This window comes from Aethalodelphis obliquidens, unplaced genomic scaffold, assembly GCF_003676395.1.
Source record: "Aethalodelphis obliquidens isolate GAN/ISIS:26980383/991018 unplaced genomic scaffold, ASM367639v1 scaffold37, whole genome shotgun sequence".
NCBI lineage: Eukaryota > Metazoa > Chordata > Mammalia > Artiodactyla > Delphinidae > Aethalodelphis > Aethalodelphis obliquidens.
Window position 1 is genome coordinate 11,460,452 of NW_020837981.1, and position 23,439 is coordinate 11,483,890.

General features: G+C 35.4%; 1 protein-coding gene and 1 non-coding gene across 11 annotated transcripts in view; one reads left to right on the plus strand and one right to left on the minus strand.

Annotated features, from left to right (window-relative positions):
- Positions 1-22,985, plus strand: part of PPP3CB (protein phosphatase 3 catalytic subunit beta) — a 48,722-nt gene extending 25,737 nt beyond the window's left edge. For 3 of the 10 annotated variants that reach the window (XM_027129887.1, XM_027129889.1, XM_027129894.1), the window contains exons 10-14: positions 7,056-7,133; positions 14,215-14,299; positions 15,025-15,122; positions 19,928-19,957; positions 21,367-22,985. In XM_027129887.1, the coding sequence (XP_026985688.1) occupies positions 7,056-7,133; positions 14,215-14,299; positions 15,025-15,122; positions 19,928-19,957; positions 21,367-21,545 (470 nt within the window). In that variant the 3' untranslated portion in view covers positions 21,546-22,985. Of the gene's footprint in view, positions 1-7,055; positions 7,134-14,214; positions 14,300-14,813; positions 14,971-15,024; positions 15,123-17,081; positions 18,961-19,927; positions 19,958-21,366 lie in introns of those variants that run through there. The other 7 variants (XM_027129888.1, XM_027129892.1, XM_027129893.1 and 4 more) reach the window with 7 other exon arrangements.
- Positions 6,657-6,729, minus strand: TRNAW-CCA (transfer RNA tryptophan (anticodon CCA)). The gene has a single exon. It is a non-coding gene; the product is annotated as a tRNA-Trp (tRNA).
- Positions 22,986-23,439: the final 454 nt, after the last annotated feature.

A 23,439-nucleotide genomic window follows, 5' to 3' on the forward strand; every position in this document is an offset into this window, starting at 1 on the left:
TTAAGAGATTTTGTTTTTGTATTTTATTCTAGTTCTTTAGAGTTCCTAAGATTTCCTTACCTTATCACATTCTTCTTTTTCCATTTTAGTGTTAATTTTCCCACAAAGCAATACCTCAGTTTCCATACGTGGAATATAAGAATATTAGAGTACAGACATGATTGTAAAACATTTTGTTCTATATCCCTCTCTATTTTTTCTCACCTCTTCTGTGTTACAAAATGTTCCTTTCTGTCTGAGATATGTTACTTCTGCCAAGGCAATTTTTCGTTCTGCGTTTCAGAGTTAATACTTAAACTGTGTATGTTAAACAGTTTTTTTGCAGATTGCCTTTGGTCTTTGTCAGTTATTCCGTAGGTCAACATTAATATGGGGATAGAATTACCCACTTTAGCATTTGAGAAGGGGGCCAGTAAAGGGCTTAGGTGCAAGGGATGCATTACACTTATAACCTTCTATCTTTGGTATATGAGAAATAGTTCAATGATAGCATCATCAGGCTAAAGGAAATTTAAGAATTCATCTTGCTCATTCTCCTGCCTCCAGGCTAGACTGCAACACAAATATTTTAATGAAGAATGAGTGGGGTGGGGGGTGGGGAGAGCAGGGAAGATAAGGTAGGAGGAGAATGGATATTTCTAATTTGATTTTCTTATGCCTCCACAAAAAAGGAAATATTTCATTATATCTAATCTAAATGTTTATGCTATGAGTATTCAAACAAGGAGAGAGAAGATAATAGGTTTTCTCAACGAATGCACCTATCAAAAACCAGGACATCATAGAATTTTAGATCTCATACTATACTTAACAATCATGTAGTCTAACTCCTTTTGAGAAATGAGAAAATTTAATCTAGTTTCTGTGGCTCTCTCATAAGTGAAGAACAGTGGAATTCAGTGATCCTACATTTGAAGTCTGCTACTAAGTGATCGTCTGTTCTTTTTTGCCACTCTAAATCATCTTAGCTATTGTGAGGACGTATTCAAACCCTTTGACCATTTTTGTTGTTTTTCTGTGAATCTTCTCTAAATTATTCATATCTTTCTAAAAATGGGAATCTCAGATTTGAACATTATATGCAAATAGAATCCTAACCAATGTTGAGCACAGTAAGAAAATTTTCTCAAACTCTTTGCCTAGTTTTCCATTTTAATACATGTTAGCTGTTTAAATAGCCTAACTACTTCTTCATTCTAATGAAAATGTTCTTTTGGTGTGAAAAGCAGCAAATGGCACTTCATTTGATTCCGCATCGAAAAAGCTAGTTTGGCTCTGATCTAGTCCCTGGGAAGCAACTAACCTAACTAAGCCAGAGGCTTCCTTGGAGGCTGGTTTAATCCCAAAGTTAGATGAAAGTAGTGTTTTTTAGCCTTTTGGGGGCTTTTTATTTTGTTTTTAAAAAATGTTATGTTGTAAAATTTCCAGCACGATACAAAGATAGAGCGAATAATATGATGAATTCCTATGTACTAATTACTCAGCTTCGACAGTTATCAAATCATGGCCAATACTGTGTCATTTATATCGCCATCCACTACTTCCCATGCCACACCTCAATTATTTTGAATCAAATCTCAGCTGTTATTTTTTGTATCTATAAATATTTTAAAATGAATCTCAAAGATAAGGACTCTTAAAAAAATTAAAGTACACAAATACATTTATTAATTTCTTAATACAAAACCCTTTTGAGAATCTCGTGAAAGTTACAGACTTTTCCTCCAGAAAATTTCATGTACGAAATATATGTACCATCTGTACGTATGTAACATTTTGAGGATGTTTACAGATCTGAAGTGGATTGGTAACCCCACTCAGGCTTATTGGCCCCAATTTAAGAACCTCTGTTTCAGAGATTCCAGCATAGTGTGATCTTCTGTAGAAGGTCATACATGTAGGATTTGTTCATTTGCTAGATTTTTTTGGAAAGTCTGTTTTATTCAAGGTACTAAGGATACACAAATACAAGTAAGATATTGGATCTCTGCAGATTAATAGGGGACTAAAGATACATAAGTAATGATAAAATGTAATATGGTAAGCGCTCCAAGACAAGCATAGTTTTATAGGAATTAACAAGAGAGAGGAGATTATATCTGTCAGAGGGATTAAAGTAGCATTTGAACTGGGGCTTAAAGAATGGTGGAATTGTGCTGGTAGATCTGGGCAAGAGAATTCTAGGTGAGAGAACTTCCCAATCCTGAGTCTGAAAGGAAGAAAGCATAACGTCACTGACAAATGTTGAGGGGTTCAATTAGATTAGCAAGTAAGATGTATGAAGGACAGTAGTAGAAAAAGAATGAAAAGTTAAGTCAGGGTTAGATCAGGAGGATCTTGATCACTTAAACAGAGAATCTGGAACTTTGATAAATGGTGAGAAGCAACTGCAACAGAATATAATCATGATAGTCATTTAGAAAAATTACTCTGGTGAAGTGAACTGCAAGGAAGACTAGAGATTGGGAGACCTGTTGTGAAGCTTCATCGGGAGTCAAAATGGAAACATAATGAAACCCTGTTAGCATTAGGAATGGAGAGCATGGGAGAACTGCAAGAACTGTAAAAGAATCAGTGAGACTTAACAAGATTGCATGTTTAAGAGGAGGGAATGGTTGAAAATGGCTTGGATGTGTTGAGTCTGGTAATGATAGTGCTATTAACACACTCTGATGAAACTTCTGTTATTCTAGCAACCGCTTACTTCAGTTATAGCTTCTCTTCATCTTCATTGGGATTGCTAGGCCTTTGAACGTGTTGTTTTCTTTTTTAGTCAGATCCCCCCTTGCCTCTCTTTCTTCTTAACACACCTCCAAACTCCTTTCTCTCGTTTTTCTACTTTGTTCTATAAATGTTAGCCCCAGTAAAGTCTAACTATCCATTTTTTCCATTCTTACAGTCAACATATAAAGCACTGTTGGAGATATTTATACAGCCTTATGATTTGGTACCACCCTTTGATTTCTAGCATTAGCTAGGCTCTCAGTAGTACCCAAACATCCTTTATATCACTAGTCTGCTTCCTCACTCATTTCCGTTAGGATATATTCTAAAATTTTATCTTTTTTACTTAAACATTTTCTTTTTCTAGCCACTTCCGTTACTCTCAGAGAGAACACGTACCATTAATGGGAGCTTTCTGTACTGACTGTTCCCCTGCTTTATAAATTGCAGTCTTTTTTTTTTTGTCCATGCCACACCGCTTGCAGGGATCTTAGTTCCCCAACCAGGGATTGAACCCGGACCCTTGACAGTGAAAGTGTGGAGTCCTAACCAATGGACTACCAGGGAATTCCCAATAAACTGCACTCATCTTGAATTCTTATCCTGCTGAAGATGTGACCCTTCTATCCAGGGCTAGCCTTTCTAACTTGTCCTTATATTTCATTACCCTTCTGCTTTTTCAGGAAAGTTACTGTATTATTTACATCTTCTATATCTTCAAACTCTCTCTTCTAAGCTCTTTTGTAAATTGTTCAAATCTATGTGATCTTTAAATAAAAAATAAATAACATTTCCTTTTTCTGATATCTTTCATTGACTACTACTGTGCTATGATTCTCTTGCCTTTCCTTCACAGCTAAGCTTCTAGATGGAAAGCACTACACACTTAAAAGCTACTATTTAGTATCCATAAATGACTCTGGTAACTTTCAGGATAAACCTTAGCCTGTCACATGTGGACCTTCCCTACTTTCTCTTCAGCCTCACTTTTTGTCTTTTTCTTTCACGTTCTCTATGTTCCAGGTATGAAACAGCCCAGCCAACTTCCTTAATGTACTATATGCTGTTTAAGTTTCATGCCTTCTTACTTTTTCTTTATTTTTTCATAACAGCTTTAGTGAGGTATAATTCAAATACCATACACTTAACCTATTTACACTGTGTAATTCAGTGGTTTTTAGTATATTCAGAGATGTGCATCTGTCACCACAATCAGTTTTGAAACATTTTCACCATCCTCCCAAAGAAACCTTGTGTCCATTAGCATTCACTCCCCAGTTCCCCCCACATCTTCTTTCCAGCCCTGTGCAACCACTAATCTACTCAACTATTTCCATAGATTTTCCTATTCTGGGTATTTCATGTAAATGGAATCATGCAATATGTAGTCTTTTGTGACTGGCTTCTTTCCATAATGTTTTCAAGGTTTATCCATGTTGTAGCATGAATCAGTACGTTATTCCTTTTTATGATCAAATAATATTCTATTGTGTGGATATACATTTTATTTATCCGTTCATCAGCTCATGGACATTTGGTTGTTTCCACTTTTTGACTACTGTGAATAATGCTGCGATGAACATTCCTGTACAATATGGTTTCATTTTTCTTAGGTATGTAACTGGGAGTAAGCATTGCTGGGTCATATAACTCTATGTTTAACCTTTTGAGGATCTGTCAAACTGTTTTCCAAAGGAGCTATACCATTTTACAATCCTACCAGCAGTGTATAATGTTTCCAGTTTTTCCATATCCTCACCAACACTTGTTATTATGTATCTTTTTTTATTATAGCCATCATATTGGATATGAAATTGTATCTCATTTCCCTAATGAATAATGATGTTGAGTATATTTTTATGTGCTTATTCGACATTTGCATATCTTATTTGAAGAAATGTTTATTTCTAAATGGATTCATTTTTAAAAGGATTATTTGTCTTTTTACTATTGAGTTGTAAGAGTTATTTGTATATTATAGAGGCAAGTCCCTTATCAGATATACGATTTGCAAATGTTTTCTCCTGTTCTGTGACATTGTCTTTTCACTTTCTTGGTGATATTCTTTGAAGCACAAGAGTTTTTAATTTTGATGAAGTCCTCTTTATTTTTTCTTTTGTTGCTTGTGCTTTGGTGTCACATTTAAGAAACCATTGCCAAGCTCATGAAGATTTACTCCTATGTTTTCTTCTAAAAACTTTATAGTTTTAGCTCTTACTTTTAGGTCTTTGATCCTTTTTGACTTAGTGTGTGTGTGTGTGTGTGTGTGTGTGTGTGTGTGGTGTGAAGTGGGGGTCCAACTTCATTCTTTTGTATGTGGATATCCAGTTGTCCTAGCACCATTTGTTGAAAAGACTATTCTTTCCCCAGTGAACTGTTTTGGCACCCTTGTTGAAAATCAGTTGACCTTAAATGTGAGGTTTTATTTCTGGACTCAATTTTATTCCACTGATCTATATGACTTCTTCATAGTTTTTCTAACTTCTGTTTAGAGTGCTTTATCTACCCTCTCCACCTGGCAAATTTCTACTTCATGATTCCTCTACCAAAAGCCTTCTTTTGTTTTTTTTAAATAAATTTATTTATTTATTTTTGGCTGCGTTGGGTCTTCATTGCTGCACGTGGGCTTTCTCTGGTTGCAGTGAGCGAGGGCTACTCTTCGTTGCGGTGTGCGGGCTTCTCATTGTGGTGGTTTCTCTTGTTGCACAGCACGGGCTCTAGGTGCGTGAGCTTCAGTAGTCATGGCATGCGGGCTCAGTAGTTGTGGCTTGCAGGCTCTAGAGTGCAGGCTCAGTAGTTGTGGCACACAGGCTTAATTGCTCTGTGACATGTGGGATCTTCCTGGACCAGGGATCAAAATTGTGTCCCCTGCATTGGCAGACGGATTCTTAACTGCTGCTCCACCAGGGAAGTCCCAAAAGCCTTCTTTTCTTCAGCAGATCTTGTGCATAACTCTGCGTACTTTCAGCATAGTGCTCATCACTTTTTTGTGATATAATATGTATATATATAACTATTTATCCTTAGTAGTTAGTAAGCTTTTACAGGGTAGAGACTGGACCTTTTATATCTGAATCCCAGAACTTGAGCACAGTGCCTGACATGTGGTGTGCTATTAATATACTATAGGGGAAATAATAGGGGCAGTATTGAATTTTGTTTGAATGTGTTCATTTCAAGGTGCCATCAGGACATCCAGGGGCTAATATTCAATAGGCGTTTTTATGATTAATTGAAATTTGCTTATACCTTTAATTTTTTTATTTACTCATTTGTCAAATATTTACTGTATGCCTCTCATGTGCCTGGCATAGTACCAGGCTCTGGGGATGCAGTAGTAAACAGAACAGCACCCTGCACTCATGAAGCTTTCATTTTAGTAGGGGAAACAGACGATATACAAATAGTCTGAGACAGTTGGCAGTAAAACCAGCAGGGAAATCTAGAGATTGAAGGAGAGGTCGAGACTGGCAATAAAGAGTTTGGAATCATCTTCAAAAGGTGGTAGTTGAAAATATATAATAATGGATGGAATCACCAAGAGATTGAACATATAAAAACAACAGGACTGCAGAGAGAATCTTGAGAATGTCCAAATTTGTGGGAAAAATAGTCTGAAAGGTAGAAAAAACAGAAGAGTAGAATCCTGGAAACCAAGGGAAAAGAGAAGGCAAAAAAATATATAGAACGGTGAAGGAGAATTAAACCTAAGAAAGAACCATGGGTTCCAGTTGTTAGATAGTCATTAGTAGTCTTAGGAATTAAGTTTCAGGGGAATTGCTGGAGCCAGTTTTTAAAAGATTGAATCCTGAAACTTTTTGAAACAGTGGAACTGTGCCATGGTTTTTTCTTACTCCTTTTTTTTTTTTTTTTTAAATATGTATTTATTTACTTGGCCGTGCCGGGTCTTAGTTGCAGCATGCGGGATCTAGTTCCCTGACTGGGGATCGAACCCAGGCCCCCTGCATTGGGAGCACGGAGTCTTAACCGCTGGACCACCAGGGAGGTCCCTTTCTTACTCCTTAATGCTGTATCCATAAATGAAGAATTTAAATGTATGTATTTAGATGTTATTCATCCCTGTTCTTAGCCCTGTGGGGGCTTCATTTTTTTTTTTTCCTGAGAGACCTGAAAACTTATTCCATAAAGAATCTCTCAGGCTCGTTAGCCACTTAATTTCTTTCATTTTAAAAGCCCTCATAGCTTTTAATTCCGTCATTTCTGCTATCAGAATATGTTCGTCTTCTTGGATCATTTGTATAAATAGTTGCCCTGTATACATATAGATAGTTGAATATGATAAACTAATGTGTAACTTTTTTTTTTAATAGTGACAGAAATGTTGGTAAATGTTCTGAGTATTTGCTCTGATGATGAACTTATGACTGAAGGAGAAGACCAGTTTGATGGTATGACTATTCATTTTACTGTTTTTTATTGTGAAATAGAATCTTGTAACTGCCCAGCTTTAATATACTCTTGTAAAATATAGTCATTGCTCTCAAATGGCTATGCTATTTGATAAGTGACAAGTCAGTTTTTCAGATATTATTTATTTTAAGATTTTAAAATCATTTTAGTAATTTTTTTTTTCTGTTGGTATGGGGAAGAAAATGAATTTAGGGAAAGGGGAAATCTGGAAGAAAGAACAGAAGGAAAGGAAAATTGAAGTGCTAATAGAATGTGGTTCTTCATGAATATGGACACTACTTAGAGAAGGGAGGATAAAAATGCTTTTTTTTCCTTGGTACTGTATTCTTAGTGCATCAGAAACATACCTGAATACCCAATGCCGTTGTCACTTCTTCCTTTGAAAACTCAAAGTAAGCTGTTCTCAATTTATGAGTGGTTATGTTCTAAGAGACCACTTGTTAGTTTAGTTTAAAATTCAACAAGCATTTTTTCCATACAAAGTTATACATGGTTGTTAGTTCTTATGTAAGCCAACCAGCCTATGTACCTAATGCACATTTATAGTATAAACTAATACAATAGAAACAAAATTACTTTTATTTTTATGTTCTGAAGTTTTTATTTAGAACTTAAATTTAAATATTTATATTAATTAACTGAATGAACAAAAACATAAACAGTTTGTAAGCTGAAAACTCTTTATTCCCTTCCATATGCCCCTCACATCTTTGTTGCAGCATACTTTTCATAGTTTTAATTCGCATATAAATGTTTCCATGTATTAAACATGGTCTACATATTGGTAAAATTCGATACCTACATATTTCTAAGTATATCAATATACCATAATCTTTGTAGTTAGTATTATATTGTTTGGCATTTGGGTTGCTTTAAATTATCTTTATTATGAATAGCATGCAATAAACATTCATACAATAGTTTTAATTTTCCTTCTTGGAATAAATTTCTTGAAGAGAATTACAGAGTTAAAGAGAATGAAGAGTTTTAGCTTCATTATTTTAGCTATGAACTGCCAGATTACTTTGCATAAAAATTGGACCAATATGAAGTGTTTCTAGCAATGAATCTATAGACCTGTATTTCTTCACAGGCCCACCTAATTGGGTTTTGGTTGTTTTTACTTATTTTGCTTGGTGGCTATAAATTACAGTTGGTTTAATTTACATTTCTTTGAATTCTCATGATGCTAAGGGAGAAATTACTATCTGCTTTCCCAACTATGTAAACTGTCCCTATCAAGTGACCATTTAACAAGTAAAATCTGAGTAAAAACTGTTTAGAAATTTCTCTACTTACCAACAGGTTTGATTCTTAACCACAATTTTAAGTCCATTTGTTGAAAGCACAAAGTGACTATATACAAGTGTCTGCTAGTGCCATCTGTTGGTGGCAGGCAGGGATGTGCTTTTACTCTGGTTTATAGTTTTGTTCATTGAAATAAATTATATCAGTTCTTTTTTTGTTTGGATAATAAGATTCAATGAATAATATTAATTTTTCCTTATTTTAATTCTCTATGATATTTTGTAGACGCTTTTAGTTCTAACATATTTCATCATATCTGTCTTTTCCATAAAATTTTTAAATAGTTTTAACTAAATATTTATTTTCCATGTTCTGCAATCACTGTTGTAAGACTAGTTCTGGGTTCAGATTCTAGTTCCTCATAATGGCTATGTGACCTCGGGCAAGTTACTTAACCTTTCTGAGCCTCAGTTTTTTTATCTTCAAAATGAAGATAATAGTTCCTACTTCATAATGTTATAGGTACTGATGTAATGATCAATAATATAATGAAATCATTTTTGTACATGTTCCACTAATTTTTTCAATAGAGTTTTCTGTTAATTTGTCAAATTCTGTGAACTATCTAGTAGGAGTTTTAATTGGTGTTACATTAAATCTATATCTTAATCTAGGAAGTTTTTAAAAAATAATATTTAATTTTCTAAACTAAGATCAAAATCTCTTGCTCTATATAATTAGTTCATTTACTATAATTACTCCTTTTAATATATTTAATATATAATTATTTAAAATTATATAGTTTTTCTTTGGGAAAAATCTGTTATTACCAAGTTAAATTAATATTTCAGTGTTTTATGTTCTTATTACTATTGCAACTGGTATCTCTCTTATATTTTCTGACTGTATAAAGGAATTATATGTTTGTGGGTTTATCTTATGTTCAACAAGTTGGATCAGCAGAATTACTTCCTACGGTAATTTTTGTTTTCCTTCACTTTAAAAAATATGTCATTTGCATAAGGCTGATATTGTTTATTTTCTACATTTTTACCTTTTATTTCTTTTTCTTCAAAAATTTTGTATCTGGGCTTCCCTGGTGATGCAGTGGTCAAGAGTCCGCCTGCTGATGCAGGGGACACGGGTTCGTGCCCCGGTCCAGGAAGATCCCACATGCCGCGGAGCGGCTGGGCCCGTGAGCCATGGCTGCTGAGCCTGAGCGTCCGGAGCCTGTGTTCCGCAACAGGAGAGGCCACAACGTGAGAGAGGCCCGCATACCGAAAAAAAAAAAAATTGTATCAGTATTGTTAATAGTGTTAAATAGAAGTAGTGATAGGTGATGCTTTAGTCCTCTTTCCATAGTAAAAAGGGAAAAAAGTTTCCTTGTTAAGTCTAATATAGTACTTGGTTTAGATACTGATGATTTATAAGAAGATAGATACTGAATCATTTTTGGGAATTCAACCAGAAGTAAATATAAAATTTTATTATATTCCTTCTAATGAGATTTTATGTATTTTATCAACATTTTTCCTATTAATGATAAATTATGCTTATTTATCAACTTGTTATATCATTCTTACACTCCAGAGATGAATCAAATTTGATCATTAAAGAGGCACTGTAGTTTAGTGAAAAGGATCAGTGGTTCAGGTGTCTTGGTGCTACCATTATACTAGCTGTGTAATCTTGGGAAAGTCACCCAACTTCTCAAAATCTTCTCTTCCATAGATTGAGGGAATAGAGAGGATGAAAATTCTTTCCCACTCTTTAAGTAATTTAAAAAATTATGACAATGTTTCTACGGGAAAATACACTGAGTTCCATCTTTGAATACTAGAAATAGATCTCCCTTCACTGCCAACATGGCAGGTGCAATTACTCCACATTTATTCACCCTTACACTACCAAGTATTAAGAGCAGGGACGCCAAGAAATTTTTTTTTTTTTTTTTTTTTGCGGTACGCGGACCTCTCACTGTTGTGGCCTCTCCCGTTGCGGAGCACAGGCTCCGGACGCGCAGGCTCAGTGGCCATGGCTCATGGGCCCAGCCTCTCCGCGGCATGTGGGATCTTCCTGGACCGGGGCACGAACCCATGTCCCCTGCATCGGCAGACGGACTCTCGACCACTGAGCCACCAGGGAAGCCCAAGAAAATTTTTTGAATATAGGTATGGGAGTTTGCATCAAGTAATGAGAGTGGCTTGGGGGAGAAAGAACCTTGAGGAATGGAGGAAAGGGGAGGAGTTTAGGATAGATACTAGGATGGGATAGGGAAAAGAGCTACTAGAACTACATTTGTTTCCCTTTCTTACACATATTCCCTTATTTCTTCCCCTTAACCCTGTCTTTTCTTCTTTCCTTTGAGCATGATAGCATACCTTCTCTCCTCTCCTTCCCCTTTTCCTACTCAGCAGTGGAACCATGTTATGGACTGGGCCTGGGAAGAAATCTGACTTAGAAAGAAAACTTGTTGGGTTGGGGATTGCTGTGGAGACACAATAAGGGTTTAGCTTTTCTGTGGGGGAAGGGAAAGAACAGGATTGGACATTTCCCACTGGGAGGAAGGAAAGAGTAGATTTTGCATATTCAAGGCTGAAATTGGCTAAAGGAATAAGACTCTCTTTCTTCTTAAGTGATGGCCTTTGGTATTCTGTATTGTTTAATGTCCATGTGGGTTTATTTTTAAAGGCAAAAATTTGCATTAACATATTGCATGTGTAAATGCACATAGTGTTCCTTTTAGAGGTGTTATGTAATCATTAAAGGGAATTTCTGAACACTGATTTCTATGATATTTAGAATGCATACTGTTTCTTTCAGTTATTTATCTTTTGTCTTGAGTTTGGTAAAGGAAATACATAATCCATATGTGTTATAGTTTTACTAAACTAAAACTTTGCATTTCCTATAATGGAATCATGTATCTCAGCATTAGAATGGAAAGCTCAAATGAGACATCTATGCTGCCTACTCTAAGAGCTATTACTTGCTTTGAAACAATCTGTTGCTATTTGTGCAAAAAGATGTCCCTAAAACTCCCAGATTGGACTGGGAACAGACAGCACATACTGTTGATCCTGAGTATGTGCAAAAGTTCCACAATTCTGATTCAAGAAATTGTGTGCTCTTGTTATTATGGAGTGTGGGAGGCTTAGCCTTTCCTTTATTGGGAGTGGGTAAGGTTTTCCACTGAGGTAGTTTATAAAGTTACCTACATTTCTCTGTGTATGCTACAGATTTTGCAGATGTTGGTGTCCTTGAAGAACCACATGAGTTTGTATCTCATTTGTGTCATTACCTTTCACTTAACATACTTCCATGGGTGACACATTTCCTTAAGGGTATTAATATAAATGTGCGATTGTTGTTAGCACAGTCTTTTATCAGTCTTATGTGTTTTCACGTGTTTTTTTCTGTCCCTAATTTGTCTACTTTCATCAAATATTATAGTCATTCTGTCCATAATTTCTTCTGAACACATATCTTTTAAGAAATCTTTCCTTTAGAGCTCTACCCAGTGGCATCCCTCCTTTATTTGCCAGATCTTACAGTACTACATTTTTCAAATTTCAAATATGAGGACCTTCATTTTTCTCCCTTTCTTTCTACATTCATTCTTCAGTACCACTGCCAAGTTAAATCTCTATCTTTTTATTTGTCTCAACCACCTTTTCTCCATCATTCACTTCCTTTTTTCTGGACTCTCCATCTGAAGAACGGCTCATATATGGCAATAAAAAAGGTACAGACCAGACAGAGTAACATTGTTTTGAAATATGACTTCATAAGTTATTCTCATGTCCATGTAAGTTTGTGTATTCATTAAGTATACTTATGTAGAGTCCTCTTGGGCCTTGTGCAAATTTAGTTTAAGTTTTATCTAAGTTAGAATTTGATGTTTTTAGAAGTCATATTCCAAGATATCTGTCTTTCTGTGCATGGAAATATTTTTCCCTCTTTTTCATTCCTCTTGTTTTAAAATTTCATTCTTTTGCTTATTTGTAATGTTTTGTACTTTTCCCTGCATGACTAGGGGTGTTTGATTGTCTGTCTGATTCCCCAAAGTAATTTTACTGTGGACATTTACTTTAATATTATGCATGATGTGTTTGTAGACTGATTTAAAATCCTGATTTGTAAAGTGTTTTTATATTCCAGTGAATTTTTAATTTGAAATCAGTATAGTTTACATATCATTCAGTTTTATAGATATATAAATTAAGGCTGAAAATGTGAATGTATCTCATTACAGCCATCCTCCCCCATCTCTGTACTCCTCTCCCCCAGTCTGGCTATTTCAAAAATTCTGTCAATTTTAAAACAAAATATATTAATTTATTTGAAGAGAATCAGACTTACCCTATGTCCTTGGACAAGACACTTAGTAAAGTTAGTTTCTTTGTCTATAAAATGAGGAAATTGAACTTTGCAGTATCTCTAATGTCTTCAGATTCCAATATTCTATGATTTTGAGATTTTAAGTAATTTTTTTGGCATCTTAGAAATACCTGTGTAGTACCATGGACCTACACAGTTTTGGATTTGTAAAAGCTATAGCTTCAGCACTCATAATATTACACTTAGAGCATCATAAACATGGTTGTGGAGCCTATTTTCTCTAAAATATGTCTTTTGTTTTCATCTTTGAAATTGGATCTCTTTTTCTGTTTCCTTGCAGTAAGGTCCAGTCATCATCTTAGTTTTTAATTATATTTTAAATAAGATGCTTGAATTTTAAATAAGATGCTCTAGCCCAAAAGACTTTTGGTTGTTCAGACCTCTGTGTACCTAAGGCCCCTTTTGGTCTAGTGTCTTTAGCCTTTCCTTAACCTTCTCCTCAACCACGGTGCTTCCATATGTTTGTTTTCATCATGTTGAAGCACAGTTCTAAGGAACCACACTCTTGGGTCCAGAGTGATTCTAGTTGCTGTATATGAGATAACAGGACTGAGATTGTTGTTGTTCTTTCTGGAGGCCAAGGGAAGGAAGATAACAACCTCTGAGTCTTTATTCAGGCAAAGATTCAGTTATTTTGATATATTCTCTTCTGTATCAGTGATAGGCAGTGCAGCTAACCATTTCGAGATGAAGCATTAGTGATTCTTTAGCCATGTTTTTGGGGGAGTCTTTTCTCATTGCTCACTCTCCTTGTGTCATACTCACCTAGGGATGTAAAAGCTTGTATATATTTGCATGACCTTAGAGGACACTTAGTCCATGAGGTTGAGATGTACATTGTTGAAATGCTGCTATGGTCCCTCGTTCTGGGTCACCTGCCCAGTAGTCGCTTCATATCACTGTTTTCGGACCAACTTTGAGCAAGGAAGCTTCTTTTGTCATAGTATGATGGGATATTTCCAGCCTGCATGTCAAAGGCTTTTATGATAATCAAACAGAAGTCTAAAGGTTATGACCAGTTCTAGTCTGTTAGTCTGCATGCCATAGGCTCTCATGAGAATTAAACAATGACTGTAGAATTGTTACCATTTTTTTGTCCTCTGGCTTGTGATACAGGTTGGACTCTAGTTTCTTTCCCATTGCTGTTTTACTGGTTAGTCAGTAGTGTGAGAGTGATAAAGTTGGCTGATTACTTTTCAGTTGTATCTGTGTCAGATCCCAGTATTAGATCAGTGCTGAGCTAAACATTGAAAGAGAAGCTTTTTGGCATGAGTTCATCTAGTTTCTTCCATGTGAGCTGGTGGCGAGGGGCTTGGTGTTGGTTCAGATGAGAGTGAAGCAGGCTAATAGAATGGTACAAGTATGGATGCCCTAAACTTGAGTCTTTCTTTCTATTTATTCCATTGAAAGTAGGTTCAGCTGCAGCCCGGAAAGAAATCATAAGAAACAAAATTCGAGCAATTGGCAAGATGGCAAGGGTCTTCTCTGTTCTCAGGTAATGATATATTTTCCCAATGATTTGTTTTACAGAAATCACTTTTATTATACTTTATTATAAGCGGTGTCCTGTTTGATATCTAAAAGCAATATAGTAGCATTCTTTCTATAAAGAAGTTGTATACTTACATGTTGAAGAGGGGAACACAGGTCCCTTTGAAACTAGTATTTTTGACCCTTGTGATTATTATTGTTCACCTTTGGCATCTCTTGTCCTTCTGTGATGAAAGTATTAGATCTACACCTTAAAATTAGAGCATAATAAGGAGGAGGGGGCACATTTTAGACTGATGAACTTGCTCATCTATAAAGGAAGTCCTTTTTGCTGGAGTCACAAATTGTCTTCCTGGGGTTAATTCAGGAAGACCAGGTTTAAGGGTGCACATGAATGGGTTAGTCCTTAAAAATTTGTTTGCAAAACTGCTTATATCAGACATGAAATACCATATTTTATCAATATTATGATACCCATTGGTGATGAATCTCACCACATATTTAATAAAGCTTTTCAGGAAGAACAATATATGTCTCAGTTGTACGGCATACCCTCATATCTGAAACATTTAGAACGTGGAAAAATGTATATCTTGGAATTGAGGAAAATATGGTAATAGCAATGAATGTCATAAGTTACATACATGGCCTGCATCTGGGCCCCATCCCCTCTTTTAACCTAAGTACTTGTTGGAAGTCTCTGATCTTTGTTATATCTCTCTGCTATAGGGAGGAGAGTGAAAGTGTGCTGACACTCAAGGGCCTGACTCCCACAGGGATGTTGCCTAGTGGAGTGTTAGCTGGAGGACGGCAGACCCTGCAAAGTGGTAATGATGTTATGCAACTTGCTGTGCCTCACATGGACTGGGGCACACCTCACTCTTTTGCTAACAATACACATAATGCATGCAGGGATTTCTTTCTGCTTTTTAGTTCTTGTCTCAGCAGCTGATACAAGCAGAATACTATATGATAGGTAGTGTCTGATTAATAACCTGACCAGGCCAGAAAATGATAAAATGGGTATTCCTTTCAATTGAAAATAATGATCGGTCTCTCAGCTTTTCATGAAATGATATGGGAATAACTCATATCATAATGTCTGAAATTATTTATTCGTTTGTCTAATGCACCATTTTCTTTTTAAAGCTTCAGTTTCAGAATGTGAATCAAGGATATCCATATTACTTAAATGGAAATGTAATTCCAAGTTTCTTATTTTTTTATCTTTCTAATTTATGTAATTGTATTAGACTGTGCTTACATTTTCAGATGTTAATTTTAGAATTAACAATCTGCTTGAGCCCCAGAACATTACTTATGCACTTCACTTGCCAAAACATTTGTGCAAGGTTTTGTACCCTGGTAAATGATGCCAAAGTTTGTTTTCTGTGGTGTTTGTCAAATGTTCTATGTATAATTGACTGTCTGTAACACGCTGTTTCCTTCCTCTGCAGATGTAGCTGCTTTCCTAAATCTGTCTGTCTCTCTTTAGGTTAGCTGTATGTCTGTAAAAGTATGTTAAGTTAAATTACTCTATCAGACACTTGTCTGTCTTGATGTAGAAGCAACTTTGTAGCACCTTGTTTTGAGGTTTGCTGCATTGTTGCTGTACTTTGTGCATTCTCAACATGAATGTAACGTTAGATATTAAGTCATTGTTATAAGGGGTGGAATTTAAATCCTGTAAGTCAAAATTGAAAGGGTGTTATTAAGTGTGCCTTTATTTTGCATGAAAATAAAAAGAATTATACGTAAAGCATTCCTGTAATCTGGCTCATTGAATATTTTATATTTAAAAAAAAATCTTAAGTTTTTTTGGAGTAAGTATTTGTGTAAATACTGGGTTAACTTTTTGAAAGCCCATTACAGATTAAATAGAAGAAAGTGATGTGAATGTTATAGACTATACCCAATAACTGAAAGTCTAGATTTCTTTCCCTTGTGGTTGGAAAGCAGAAAATGTGATATGTAAAGCCTTAATTTATGTTTTATTGTAGTCACTTTTGACAGCCCTCCAAGGGTCATTGTTGTATTAAAACAGGAAGCAACAGATCTGATGTCTTCTCAGTCATGTTTGGTGTTGTAATTAGTCAAATTTTTAAGGCAAAAAAATAGGAAATTTTAATTTTAAATTTTGAATAAATTTAAATTAGATTGACTTTTCACAATTTCATTTCACTCGGTCTCATAATAAATGCTTAAATAAATAAAAAGAATTTTTCTGTAGATAAATAATTTCTACTTGTAGCCTATACATGTTCTATTTATATGTTATTGTGTTGTCTGCTACCACTACTGGTATATGTGAGATATATAAGTATGTTTTGAAATTATATCTTTAAATTTTCATTTTGAATGAGGTTTCTTTTATTGATTTAAAAAAAATCTGCTCTGATTTTCTTTATATTTCTTGCCCTTCATTTTTCTTATTATCTTGTAAACATTAGGAAAATGAGCAAAAAATAATTTCATTAAAACAAATTAAGAAGACCTTAAACATTCAATAAAACTAGCAAGAATGTTAATAGAAAAGGATGAATTTTAATAACTTGAAAAATGCCATATCCTTCCTCCTGTTTGTTCAGAAAAGGAAAAGAAAACCTAAAGGGTCTCACACTTAAGTAAATCTAAACTACGGTCATCTCTCAGTTATCCTTGGATATTTTGTTACTTTTATGTTGTATCCACAGCGAACCTTTCTTTCAGATTTTGCAATTAGTGCCTGCTAATTACATGCTTTGTTGAGAGCTCAGCACATCTATTTATTCTTAATTTGCATGCAGCCTGAAGCTCAGTCTTCCAACTTTGAAATCACCCCCAACTGCAGGGAAGGATTGAAAGACAGCTTTACTGAAGGGACTGTCTATTCCCGGCGTAGAGTGAGTTACTGGATGGTGCTGAGCTTAAGGGGTCCGATTTGGGAAACTAGATAGCTCCCTAGCTCTGCCAGCAATGGATCTTGATCGTGTGGTTTACATTTGGTTGAAGTGATTTCTCTATCATAAGACAAACCCATTTTGAAACAAATAACAAAACTCATACAGAAGTATGATCACCCATGTGATTTTTAAAAATTTATGTAACATTTAAAATTTTAGTAGACATGACCCCTGACGTGAATACCTGAGAGCTAAGTATTGCAAAAAGAAAGTTATAAAATTCTAAGACCTCCGTCCTATTGTCAGAAAATAGAAATTGTCTCATCAATAACTTTACAGTTAATTTATGATATTTCTCAAGTGTTTTTACAAACTGCATAACTCTGTTGGAGTAGGATTTGATAATCATATTTTATGTGCATTTTCTTCTTGGAAGTTTGATTGGGAGCTAGCCGTTATAATGCTACCTTCATGAGGACCTATATGAGAAAATATGTGGCCATCTATATTATAGTAAGGTCAATTCCTCTTGATCACTTATCCTGCGTAGTATTGAGGAACACAGTTTGAAACAGCATTACACTCAAACTTAGTAAGGTCATGTCAAGATGCCCCATAAAACTGAAAAAAATTGAGGAAAAATAGTGCTTTTCAGATAGAATTTTGCAATTATCAGATCTCTTTCTTTCCAGCTTAATATGTAAGCTTCAAATGATCTTCTTTGAATTCTAAGCATTCAAACTTAACATGGTATGCAATTTTGAGTGTGATGTACATTTTGTGTCCTAAAAAGCATTTAGGAGCATTTAGAGGCCTTGGGAAAGAGCAGAGAATATAAATTGACCTAGAAAATGCATATAAAATTAAAAGCCCCCAGAAGTGTATTGTCATTTTCATAATTTGAAAAAAATTTTTATAGACTTTAAAACTATTGACATACTAAAATAGATACTAATTCTTACAGTGATAATCAGTTTTTTATTTTTAATTTATTACTATATATAAAATACAAATTATGAAATATCTCATATAAAATCACTTCTGTTACCACAAGCTCTTTAAAACATAGATTCTGATAGGCATTTTATTTTTCCCTATTTAATTTCTAAATTATAAAGAAAATAGTCCATGTTTTGAAGAATAGGAATTCCAGGGCTGATCCAGTAGAGGTGGGTCATTTATCCCAGTTTTCTGTCTGGACAAATTCCAAGAGTATTTTCCAAGTGTACAGGGCTAGATTTTTTAAATGGTGATTTAAATAAGTACAGTGGGTATACAATAAGTATATCTGCTTTAATTTGTAATATGATTTAACAGTTGAGAAAAATTAATTCTTCCTTTATTCAGTGTTTATGCTCCTTTTTTGGGGGTCCCCACTTTACTATCTGATTGAGATTACAAACATCTAATTTAGCCTTCTTTAATTCCTTAGATTCATCAGTGTCCTTTCACATTAATAACTGCTTTGGATAAATTTTATTATTTCTAAATCATGTGTACTGCTAAAAGTTCATTTTAGGAATAATTATTCTAATTGGCCTTATCATTGAAGAAGCAAAGTAGAAGGGATGGAACATTATCAATAGTATGAATTTGTGCACTTTGGGTAAAGTAAGAATTGAGACTTGGCAGTATTATCAGGCAATAATGTCCTCTGCAATCTTTGGTCCTGGTCCTCAGTGTGAGTGCTTTATACAGTTTGAACCCAGAAATGAACCAAAAGAATCTTTGACTACAAAAATATGTATGACTAAATATGTTGCAATTCTCTAAATGGGCCAGAGACAAGCTATACCAAGAATGTATTTCTCATTTATATGACCTATATGTATGTCCATATCATGAAATGAACAGGATTTATTGCCTGTAAGACCTCAGTTCTATCTCTTGATTCCTCTCTAGTTGGTAGATGGGCTCGAAAACATGCTCAGTAGCCTTCTTATTGTCACTTGAGGCTGTTAGTAACTGAGGTAGATTTGAGTTCGTGATACACTGAACATAAATGGATTTTTATATATGTTACATGTTGATATCTTTAGATATCTTTAGATATTTGGAACACCAGTTATAATAGAAAGGACGTTTCTAGTAGATAAGAGGAGTCCTTTTAGATTACCCACAGAGGACAGCACTATGGAACTGTTCTAATTAGAGTAATTCACCAAGTTTACTGACCATAAATTTCATTGTAGCCATACCAACTTTTGCAGCTTATGCTTTGCCCTATGAATTAGAAGTGACAGGAAAAGCATTGCTGACCCCTTCTAGTTTGTATCTTAGGGGACCAACTGGTGATAAGTTAGACATGAAAGAAAAGAATCTCATTCTGTTTGCTCTACTGCAATTCTACCATCATAATTTCACTCTAGAGAATTTCCTTGTGATTGTGATGGATGTGACATAATAAACATGTTGGAAAATTCTAACGTCATCAAAATACTGAATTCAAGATGGGTAATTAATACTAGTGTGCATTTGCATGGATGCTGAGGTGTCTGTGTTTACAATAGGTCTATGTGTTCTGTGCTCTGAGCGATGGTGTCTTAGTGCTGTGTGTAAACTGTGCTGTGTCAGGAATTGGGGGATTGGATGGGGCTCTCTAATACGGGTACTATATATGTTAAATTGTAAATGATAATGTAGTATGGGGTACTGTTATATTTTAAGTAATCATTGCCTTTTCTGCTGTACGATATGACCCTTCTCATCTCTCTCATTCATTTTGCATGCCTCTGCTCACTTCTGTACAGCCACAGTTGAGGCTATTGAGGCTGAAAAAGGTACGATCAGAGTCCTTGCACTGGGCAGAGATCTGTGGTGTGTGGGTGGGCATCAGTGAATGTCCTGTGGGTGTGTCTTACTTCTAGCTTGCACAGTCCAAGATGAATCAGACTCACTGACTCATCAAGTTTAACAGTCATATCTTTTTCTTCTTCTTCTTTTTAAATCAAAAGGACTGAGTTCCATAGTGACAATTTGGTTTTTTCCCTTTTCTAGTATAGTAATGCGACCAGCATTTAATGTTCCAGAATTCTTTAGAGTACAGCATGTTATGGTATAATATTATAGCATTTACAGTTGCAAATAAAGATCTGTTCCATATTTTGCATGATTCTGTGCTACTCAGATTTTTAAATTCTGAAGTGCAATCCTCTCTAGATGTAGGTTTGGTATACTCATGATATAAAAATGACATACTCATTTTCAGTAATTCACCTGAGAGTGCAGAGTTGTCACTGTGATTTTGTGCTGCAGTCTGGGCTAGTGTTTGCTGATAATATTACATCGCGTATATCATGTATTGGGTTGGTATTCCACGTTGCTGAAAGCTTTGCTGCCCCAACCCCTTACTTGGTTCACATGCACAGACTCTGAGTCCCAGGGATTGCATATTAAAGCAACCAAATTATAACCAATAGTATGGAAATTTTTTTAATGTACATTTTAATAATAGAGGATACATCACTCCAGATGAAGTGAATGAGAAACCATAACAATTGGAGGAGGATTGCCGTTTATTTTGATTTGGGTTTCCAAAGAACAGGCAGTGAATGGCCAGTGAATTAAGGAAAACATCTCCTAAAATATGGAACTATAAATACGTTTTACAATCTGCTGAACACAGATCTAACTCCTGGAGGCATTTCCTACCTTTTTCATTTCATATTGGTGGTAATGGGGCGATAATACCTTGACCTCCAAGGTAGTTCTGATCTGCTAAATTTTAACTTTCTTTTCTTCTCCCACGCTCTTGGTACAGATTTGTATGTTGAGGATTAACCTTGTTTAGCCTCCTCACTTGCCCCTACTCTTGTTGCTGCCTTACTGTGATAGTCACTGGTGATCTTAGGGCCTGAGGTAGGAGATAATTGATGTAGTAGAAGTCAGGTTGAGACCCTGAGACCATTGCCTGGAGGTCTTGGGGGCAGGGGAGGATTATTTTTGTGTGTGTGTTTTTTTTAAGGCTATGTAACACTTGTCGTCTATGAAGCTGTCATGTTTATATTTAGGTTTAAACATTTCACATTTTTAAGGGGAAATCTAGAATGGGGATAGGCTTCAGTTAAAGTAAGATTTAAATGTTGCTATGTACAACTAATTTCTTTCTTCTTAAAAATCATTAATTATGTTTTTGAAATCTCAGAAATGTTTTTCAATTACTGACGTATCAAATTTGCATTTTGTTAAGCAATACGAGGATTCTCTCCACCACATAGAATCTGCAGTTTTGAAGAGGCAAAGGGTTTGGATAGGATCAATGAGAGAATGCCACCCCGGAAAGATGCTGTACAGCAAGATGGTTTCAATTCTCTGAACACCGCACATGCCACTGAGAACCACGGGACTGGCAACCATGGTGCCCAGTGACCCACGGCTTCCCAGGGACTCTCACAGCTCGGGCCCCAAATGGACAGATCACCCGAGGAGCTGGAGGGGTCGGTCAAGCTGACTGTAAATGTCACAGTCCCTCTGGAGAAACCATTGTGCTTTTGAGACCCCAGCCCCCTTCCTGGATGGAGGCTTGAGGGCCCTGGGACATGTTGTGCTATCTGATAAGATTGGGTCATCGCTGCCAAGGTGGAGAGCAGTGAGCAAGGGGCTTGGGGCAATTTCCAGTGGAGGGCAACTACACCTCCATTTATGCTTGTGGTTCACACATTTAAGTTTACAAATGAGATTTCTTTTTCCCCTCAGTAGAATTAGATTTTGTTTTTCAACCATAACTTCAAATACAATCCTAAGAGATAATGTGGACTTTTTTTTTCCCCCATGAAATGTCTTTAAAGGATGAGTTAGCATGGTCTTAAAATACATTTCCGAGGTTACTAAGCTGTGTTTTGAATTATGGGCAAAATGCTGAGAAACCCAGTTGGCATTTATACAAAATGCTGACCTCAGGTCTGTAGTTCCTAAATGTGGCTAATTCTGTAATATAGTCTTGGTATTTTTCAATTATGAATGCATAACCTATTTCTAGGCAGACTCTCTTACTTGTACACAAATCCAAAAACTAATTTAGAATCTTTCTTGCCCAGATCTTTTGAGATTTACACCCCAGAGATTTAAGAAGAAAATCTCTAAATTTCAGAATTATGAAGAATTACAGAATTACTCATTTAAGGTACTTTAAAAGAAGTTTGTACATTGTCAAAGTAAATTTTAATTCAAATCATGTCTGTAAAACTTGACGTATTTTGTGTATGCATGTTTTCATTTTGCAAATATTTAATATATAGACCTATGATGTACAGGTACGACATGTATAGGTTACCTAGATGTTATGAGAAATTTTAGTTTACTGTGAGTACTCAAGTTGCTTAAATAGCCACCAGGGTGATTTACTGCTGGCTTCCTATCATTTTATGTTTTGATGCAAAGGAAATTTTAAAATGTTCTGGAAGTGTTTTTGATTAAGCAGTGCAGCATAGAAGCAACAGTTCTGTTCAGTCATTCAGATGTTAGTGGAAGCATAAAAGTCAAGACTGCATGTTGAACATTTTCTTTTGATAGTTACAGAACTGCTTGGTTAGACTAAATGGAACCATGTGCTAATTTTTCACAATTACTGACCTGTATTGATTGCCACAGTAGTTTGGTATTTCCCTTTACTTTGGTGGCCTGCTTCCCTCATGCCCTGGAATACAACTCAGAGCTCCAGGCAGCGGAACCATCTATTGTTTGTTTGCCAGAAAGTGCACCCTGTATGGTCTCCTTTCTAAGTTGGAAATATTATGCATGTGCAGGACTATTTGAGTATTTTATAAACAGTAGCACACAATAAATTCCATGCATGGGCCGCTGCTCCTATCTCTGTGTTGGGTTTTATTTGGAAGATGTAGTCTGATTTGACCTCATGCAAATCAGAAAATCCTGTTAGTAGAATTGGGATATTCAGAGAAAATTATCTAATGGGTAGTTCATGGTAATATGATGAATTAAATTCTTGTCTTCATAAATTTTTCCTTTTTTTTCTTTTTTTTTTACTTTGCTTATACTTGTTTTACATGAGCATTAGTAACTGAGCACTCTGGGTGCCTATTATAGGCCTAAATCTGTTATTTAAAATCAGTGTTTCACTTAACTTTTAACTGAAAGAAAATGTTATTGTCTAGAATTTTGTTACAGTAGTATTTCGAATTTATTAAGTTTTAACAATAAGAAAAGAATAATACTGCATTTTCGTTCTTTGTCACAATCAAAATAAGTATAGAATTTTGCAAATTGAGCGAAATTTGCATATTGTTCAACATTTTATAATAAT